Genomic DNA, 8,814 nt, shown 5'->3' on the forward strand with positions numbered 1-8,814 from the left:
AAAGTGCAGTTTATGAATTTTAAAACGTTTATTTATTTATTACATACTGTACATAAAACTTGCATAAATGTATTTTAAAGAGGGTATTATCTGAAGCAAATTTTCAGTATTTTCCGGTGATATATCTTCAGAAATATAAAAGCCCCCCTAAAATATATTCCTCGGTGCGCCCCTGTTCTTAACGTTAAGTTCTCCAAACTTTTGTTCTCGTTTTGTTCTCTAGCATAACGTTCTCAACACTTTTGTTCTGATTTGATTTGAAAAACGTTCCCGAGAGTTTCGTTCTCATTCTGTTCCACTTGAGAATATTCCCGAAAGGCTCATTCGCATTTTGTACCTTACGGAAACGTTTCCGAACCTTTTGTTCTCATTTTGTTCCTGTTAAAACTGCTCTCAGTACTTTTGTTTCCATTTGGCTCTTTTGAGGCAACGTTCTAGACATTACGTTTGGTTCTCGTGCAGAAATAAACTCAAACTGGAACGCATTCTCTGTCTCTGTTGAAATCGCAGCGCTTTCCAATTTGGTTGGTTGGTTCCTGGCGGTACCAGTAGGATATCATGGAATAATATTCTTGTAAAAAGAAAACTTGTAAAAAAAATGTTTGAATAAGCATTTGCAATAACTTAAAAGAAACACTTGCTTCTCTTACAAACAAAAAGTTGCGGATCTAACGTTCTTAGCGAATATTCTGCCGAAATCGACAATAAAATCTAAAGTTTTCAACGTTGGTTCTAAAATTGCCATGCCAATGCACTATGGGTAATTTGATCAGTTTATGTGGCCAAAGGTTGTCCATATTTAAGTTAATAATTGTATAAAAAATTAAACAAAATCTAGGGACTAAAGAGAAAAGTAAGTGCTTTTAAGATCTACATATGTTTTTTTGTGGAATCTTTTTTTTGGAGAGAAAAATACATACTGGTGACATAACCTTAAATTATTATTATTATTTTTTTCTTAAAAGTGATATTCGAATAAGATTTTGAAATGTTGGCCGTAATTGGGCGTGCTTAGACTATCAAAAACATGAAGAATGTTGAGTCTAGTTCGTCAATTTCATGTTGCGATTTTTGGCATTTTCTGAGAAATAGCTGTTTTTGTAGGTATTATTTGTTATGCCAATAGGAAGGAACTCAATTAAGAGCGAAAACAGAAGGCTGTTTATCATTTTGTTCCTACAAAGGCTGCTCCTTTTAGCTTTTCAGCAGACAAATTAAGAAAATCATAGTATTCAGGCTTTCAATTGAAATTAATATAATTTGGCAATTTTTTCTTTTTAAGTAGCCACTGCATAATTTTTATATGGAATTATGGTACATTTTTCTTTTATACACATAAGTATTTAGAAAAAACTGCATTAAAATTTTTTCAATAAAACCGCAAATTAAAGAGTGGCCGCTTTTGACCCGTCGGTCGTCAAGGGTTACTACTTTTTTTTGCGAAAATGAAGAAAATCGGATACCAATATTTAAAAATCATGATGTTCTTTTAAATAATCTACTTGTTTGCTCACAAAATTAATTTTGGCCACAAAAATGTGTCAAATTACACATAGTGCAATGTTTAGAACTGTCAAGCCAATTAATTTTTTTTTTTGTCGTTTTAAAGACGAATCTTTTCGAACAAATATTTTTAGTGGATAGATATACTACCGGCATCCTTTATAGAATTAAAATTTATGTAAAAATACTATTTTTGAAATGCTACAACTTAAGTGTTATACCCGTAAAAAGCAGTATTTTTTATTCACCTGCGATGGGAAGCTCATGAAAGGTTGTTTAAGGTTAGAAGATTTAATGAAGAACCCATCTCTAATTTATTTAAAACTTAACTCCTAGTATGTGCACAAACATATATGTATATATGTGTTTCCATGGGTTGAAACTGGTACATATCAAATTTTTCAATGCTTAAAGAAACGTAACATAGCACCAATATATTCCTGCGTTTCGATTTTGTACCCAAATCATTACTAACCTAACAACTATACATATATTTATACTTATGTACATGCCTAAGTAAATAATATATTCTATAATTAAATGAAACTCTGATTTGTAGATCACCAGCTCTTCATATGCTAAAAGCTAGTACTTACATACATGTTGCAGCCTAACTCTTACTTATTTAATAAAACTCCATTTTTCTATTTTTTTTTATTTAAGAACTCTATAACTAGCTTAGTTTCGCTTTAAAGTTTAAACAAAACGTAGTTAATTTTCGCATAAACTTACTCGTACATACATACATACGAGTACGTACACAGTACCAAATACAACAGCCTTGAAGTATGCAACAATCAACAAACACAAACAAACGCTTTACTCCTGTCTATAGCAGTGCCTCGTTAGCGCCAACATGCACGCTGTCACCTCTGTAATCGTCAAAGCACCTATTACGTACGCGTAAGCCGTCGCCAGCGCAACCACCACCAGCACCACCACCACCACCACCGCTTGTCGATGCTGCATTTCTCTGCTGCTTGCCGCCTGGTTGGTGGCCGGTCAGCTGTGGCTCTTGTTGTTGTATTTGATGGTCGACTGAGGCACCAACCACCACTGCAACAACAATAGCCTGCGGCCGTGACTGTGATTGCTCACTTTGTTGTGTTCGTTGTATTTGCGCATACAGCTGACCACCCTCCTCCTCCTCCTCCTCCGCCGTTTGCTGTCGTGCGGCTTTTTGCTGTTGTTGTTGTTGCGGCTGCCCTTGTTTACCTTGTTTGAGATTACATAAAATGCAACGCAGCAGACTGTATCTGCGGTTACTGCTACGCAAACCGCTTATACCCGATTGTCGTTGCCGTTGCTGCTGCACTGCCGCCGTGTAAGTTTCTCTCACGTCATCTGGGTTAGTACTACTACTGCAATTGTTGTTGTTGTGTCGATACTCGGTCACTTCGTCCGCACCTCCACCAGCAGCCTCAACAACTTGCTTACCTTCTCGTCCCGCGCTGCTATGGCCATTCGCCCAACGTGTGCCATTCTTACTTGCCCCATTGCCTACCAGCATACCACCCCAGCCGCAGAAGCCACCATCTGCCGCACCTGCTGCGGCACTCGTCTCCTCATCGCCATATGATGGCATCGCTCGACAACAACGAAGCTGACTTCTCGTATGCTACACATTCGTCACCTGCGTTGTCAGACACTGCTGTTCAATGGCATGCGATTTGCTGGCCAGCTCGCCGCGCAGCCGGCCGTTTGTGCCAATGCCGCCGCCGCCGCCGTCATCGTCTTGTGCCACAGGCAGCCACTTGTCCAGGAACTTGGGTCGGAAGAGTTTGGTGAATGTTGTGCGGAATTGGCGGCTCATCGAGCAGTAGAGTATAAAATTGATGCTGGAATTGAGTAGCGCCAGTATGTCCATGATGTCACCTGGTGAAGAAGAAGAAGAATAAGAAGAAGAATGGAGAAATTAAAAGAATGTAGTGAGTTGAGTAAATAAATTATGTGTAATTAAGAGTTTATTCGTGTTGAGCATGGCGCAAAAAAGCAGCTTATTGGTATGACGCTGTTAAATTTGATGATGCCATTGGCAGCCTTAAGCATTTTGTGCGATAGAGTTCACTTTGAGGGTGGAAAATGGGGTCTTATCGATTAAGTTGCTTGTGTTTTATTGCTTATGTTTTTAAAAGAAACTTTTAAGAGGCAATGAATGAAGGCAATTAAGCTGATTCAGGGAAATACATACTTGAAATACGAGTTTCCTTTAAAGTTTTTAAACAATAAATTAAAATTATAAAGAATGCGTATGGACGCTTGAATGGAAGACTTGAAAGACATTTTTGGTAGTTTAAAAATTGGACATGCATATATTTTTGATCTTTTGAATTCCAAAAAAAACTTTTCACCGCAGAATACACTCGGAAGTTTGCCATTGCTTGCCGCGGTGCGATTGTAATTATAAAAATAAAAATTTGTTTGTTTTTAATATTTTGATGTTGGTTGTAACTCGGCTTGCACTCATTACCTGCGAAGTGGTAGCGCGCACTGCTAACCACTCCACACCTCACAAGCGCCCACTGCATATATATGTTTTGTAAAAAAAATTTTTATATAGATTTTTTATCTTTTGAGTTTCGACATAGATTTTTGGTATTTCCTAGAGGACATTATTTATTGCTTATTCAAAGTCAGCATCGAATACTTTCTTTGCCAGTACTCGGATCTGGCTGGACTTCGGCAACGATGTCGCCTATCTGTACTATTTTGACTGTCCATCGGATTTAAGCTCGATGAAACTATTTACAACGATTCATTAAACTGTTTTTTTTTTCTAGGTTAACGCAATAAACATTGAACCAACGGGTCCTCTTAGGCCTAAGTGTATCTCCCTCAGTAATATGGATGAGTGCAGCCACTGGAACAACCGTAACCTAATCTACCCAAGCGCTAGTTCCTTTTGACCAAAAAGCAGCTGAAAAATGCCATAGAGTGCTACAATTCGGTTTGGGAAAACTTCTTGGCCCGCTGTGCAAAAAACTTAACCAAATAATGTTTATAAAATCTTTCTGAAGATAACTTTATACTATTTATTAGTACACATCTCCAGACTAAAAAAAAAAGTTGTCATAAGGACGATGCTATTTACCTATCAACGTGGAACTTTCGAGTATCTATTATTCCTCATTAATAATTTTTCTAAATGATAGTGTATGTAGAAATCAAAAAGAACAAAAAAGACTATACATATCTCAATTTTATATTGGTAAGGGTAAAAATTATGTCGTTCCTCATCAAATTAGTAACCACATCTAAGATTTTTTCATACACTTTTTATATTATTAGCTAGCCAATACCAGGCATGCTTCACTGCTCCTTAAAAGTATTTTTATGTTGTTTGATACCCCTTTTGTAATATTTCATTTATTTCATCAATTTAGTTAAATACAATTTTTCAAACAGGTGGCAACCTTCCTAAAAAATATTTTCGGCAGCAAACTTTTCTAAACCTTGTCAGTTTGATACCTACATATATTGCAATATTTTATTTATCTTATCAATTAAATTAAATTCAAATTGTTAAACATGTGGCAACCTTCGCAAAAATATTTTTGGCTGTGAGATTTCTTAAACCTCTTTCTTTTGGCAGCCATATTGCGATATTTTCTATATTTTGTCTATCTTAAACTGAAATTTTCAAACAGGTGGCAACTCTCTAATTTTTTTTCTTTCTATAGTTTAAGTTAGACCCCTAGCAATACATTGGCGGAAACTGCATTCAATTTTATGGATTAGTTTTCGAGTGATGCGCGTCAAAACAGACAGACATCATGGTATACACTTCACAATTTTCCACGAGCTTGCGTGTCACTTTTCTCTTATCAGAACTAAAGACACAAATTTCATAAAAAATAGACATCTGGATGTCCATTTTGAAATACGAACCTTATTTTTAAGCAATTTGGCAACTTTTTGAATAAATACATGTATTGTCGGAGATATGGTGCTTTAAAATCTTTTACTTCCTAGAAAAAATAAATAAATTTTTAAGCTATTTAGCCAAAAACCCATTTATTCAATGTAGTTTAATGGTAGCAAGCTTGACATTCCTAAATAATTTTGAATATAAATTGTCAGATTTCGGACACATTAAATTCACACGCTGCAAGCAATTTTTCTAACCACATACACATAGCAATTTGTGTGTAAATATAACATACAAAAATATTTATGTTTTTGTGTGAACATTTATGTATTTATTATGTAAAAAGCCAAAAGCTAAACTCTGTAAAATTTCTAGTTGAATTCTACGAATAATTCACTGGTAGTCATTTAACTTTGTTAAGTTTGCACTGCTTTAATATTACGAGTATAATTTTGTTAGCCAAGCAATTAATATGTACATATGTACGTAAAATATGGCAGATGATGAAAATAAATTGTTNTATTTAGTAAGTACACACATGAAATATATGATAATTTTTGTTTTTTCATGTCGAATAAAATTTTGTATTCTCCTGTTAATTTGGTTATATTTTATTTTAATTAAAAGCATTTCGCATTTATAAATTAAACAAAAAAAGAAAATGCACATTAGTAATGAAAATATAATAATGGGTATTCTCGTACACTGTAAAATTGGATCAAATTTTTTTTTATTTTTTGTCTATTGGATGTCACTATCCAATTCCTATGTAGAATTGCTGGATGATTCCGAAAATCTATTTTTTTTCTATGGATAAGTTTCCGAGATATTTCCAATTTATCGTTATTCAGCTTTAAAAAAGTGGTTGCCCTTAATCAGGTACATCTTATGAATATTTAAAAATTTTAATATGTAATACGGAAAATGAAGGCCAACAAAATTCCTCGTAATCCGTATATGCACTACTTTGCGATAGGTCTGATAGTTTCTGAGAAATTAACAAATAATTCTGGATTTCCGGGAAAAAAAGATTTCTTTGTTAATTTTTGAAAAAATGATGCAATGAGGAGAATCGACTGATAAATAAGAAAGGAATGAAAGTCAAATGAAAATGCGTAAAGCTTTTTTATTATGAAATATGAGCAGAAGAGCGTGTTACCCAGGTGTACATGGCGTATGAGTAATACTCTTTCCTCACTCATTCCTTCTTCATTTACCAGTTGCTTTTGTTCATCAGTAGCTTGATTTTTGTGTACCAGAACAGGCTTTAGCAGAAATGAAAATAATTGACACATAATCTTATTTGCCAAATGGATGCGAGTTGGTATCAACGTTATTTTCCCTGTCAAAATTCATTCAGCATCCGAAGTTTTATGCCCGCTCCTTATCTTAGTCTATAAACCTTGTCTCAGATTCTTTTCATACCGAAGGGGTGACAGATATCTTATCGAATAACCAGGCAGTAAATAAAACACAAAATTGTCATAAATCTACTTCGAAGATGGTTATACAATGTAGATGGGAAACTAAATTGCAGATGAATTGACGAGGAAAGGCACCTCATTGTCTGCGATCTGCACCTCTTCTTGCGAACTCTGGATGGAAATTAGTTTTATCGCGATAACAAATTTAAGATGGTCTGCAGAGCAACACACATTTGGCCGAATTTGGATAAGCGCAGATCTCCCGGCCCCCATTTCACCTCCCGGCACCAGCATGTAATTGGAATTCTCACCGGGCAGAGTCTGATGGTAAATCGAAAGCTTAGAACATTACTGAGGAGGGACGAAATAAGTATCTAATATGGCTTCAACAAGGCGCCATGGTGGCCTGAGTACTTTCTTTTCTTGTGCCGGATGAGTGCAGCCAAGATAGCCTAATCTGCTTAACCTTATAGTTATCGTTATCATCACTACTTAACTTCTAATATATAATTTATTCTACCGGAAACCAAATTCGTTCTAAAGTAAATCGCTAAAGTCAAAAAATTTTGTATAAACCCTTTAACTATGCATAATCTCACTTGATAGAGAAAAAGTAAAATGTAAGCAATTCTCATATTTTGAACTTAATTTACTTATATGCCTTAGCTGGCACGTGCGTCTATCATCCACGTATAACCATATAAATAGTTGCGTTTGCACAGATTAAATCGTTTATTATTAAGTTAAATTAGCAGCTAGCCGCGTATATGGCTCTGGATAATAATTTCAATTCCGTAAATTACAATTACATATGTGAACGAAGTGGAATGTTCACACATACCTATGTACATATATATAAAAATATGTGAATAGCAGACATGAATGCTCATTTTGACCAAATTATTTTGTATTTGAAGAGCTTGCGGCCAGAAAAATGGGTATACTGAAATTAATATTTACTCATGTATGCATCTCTATGAATCATATGTACTATTTCGATCCATGTTCGCCGATATATACGCTGCTGCACGACACAAATGCACCGCTGCTGGTGTTCATTTTCCACAATATTAAACATGCATACGTAGGCTGGTAGTAGTAGTAGTCCAGTCCAGTAGCGTCAGAATATGAAATCAAATGACTCTATAATGACCACACATGGCGTATGAGAGCAACATGCAGCCAGTGGCTGTTTAATTAAGTTGACTGCTGGAGGTGGATGTGTGTGTGTGGTGATAGTGGTTTGTTTATGGTGGTGATGCCACAGCTGGTCATCACAGTCAGACGACAGCTAGACGATTGCACGCGCAAAAGATGTAATTGCTATGCATACTGATAATGCTTTGAATATATTTAGACGTTCAATATAGTCGGTATCTATGCATGTGCGTTTTACAAGTGTGTACGCTAGGATGCTCAAAAGAAGTTTTGGCTGACCTATAAAATATAGTTACTACGAAAAAATGGTTAAATAAATAATTGGGTATTAATATTGGCAATCTCTTGAAGAGAAACAGAGTTTTCTGATCGAATTAAGTATATTGTTTTTCAAGTATTCTATACCATTTCAACGAAAAGTCGTTTTGAGCGACTTCTAAATATTTTTTGATTTCAAAATCAAAAAAATATGGGTATTTTTTTCGGTATAGAATAATCCTAGGGAATGAGAGCATAAAAATTCCGACTTTACTTTTTCACATGCATTTTTGGACCACCCTAGTGTACACGTACATATCTTAGGTATACTCTGTTGCATTTATAGAGTGTGCTTTGATGGAATAATCGAATTTTCACTGCAGCTAAAATAGTTCAGAAAATGATTTTAATTTAGAATTTAATGGTTTTATTCGTAATTAAATGCCTAAATACACATGTCAAGGTAAATAGATTCTCAATCAGCTTAATATAAAACTATGTAGGCATTCACACCAGTCTAGTTATTTGATAATGTAGTTATATTCTTAGTCAGTTAACAACAATAAAATAGACCAGAGAAAATTAATTATTAACTGGATAACC

General features: G+C 35.0%; 2 protein-coding genes across 2 annotated transcripts; both read right to left on the reverse strand.

Annotated features, from left to right (window-relative positions):
• Nucleotides 1-2,332: 2,332 nt before the first annotated feature.
• LOC108378460 (putative uncharacterized protein DDB_G0271606) lies at nt 2,333-3,088 on the reverse strand. Its single transcript, XM_017634759.1, has one exon. The coding sequence runs from the start codon at nt 3,086-3,088 to the stop codon at nt 2,333-2,335; it is 756 nt and encodes a 251-aa protein (XP_017490248.1).
• Nucleotides 3,089-3,121: 33 nt separating this feature from the next.
• On the reverse strand, nt 3,122-3,370 carry LOC108378461 (uncharacterized). Its single transcript, XM_017634760.1, has one exon. The coding sequence runs from the start codon at nt 3,368-3,370 to the stop codon at nt 3,122-3,124; it is 249 nt and encodes an 82-aa protein (XP_017490249.1).
• Between the last annotated feature and the right edge of the window lie 5,444 nt (nt 3,371-8,814).

Source organism: Rhagoletis zephyria, unplaced genomic scaffold (assembly GCF_001687245.7).
Source record: "Rhagoletis zephyria isolate East Lansing unplaced genomic scaffold, Rhagoletis_zephyria_1.1 Rzeph_scaffold_14147, whole genome shotgun sequence".
Lineage (NCBI taxonomy): Eukaryota > Metazoa > Arthropoda > Insecta > Diptera > Tephritidae > Rhagoletis > Rhagoletis zephyria.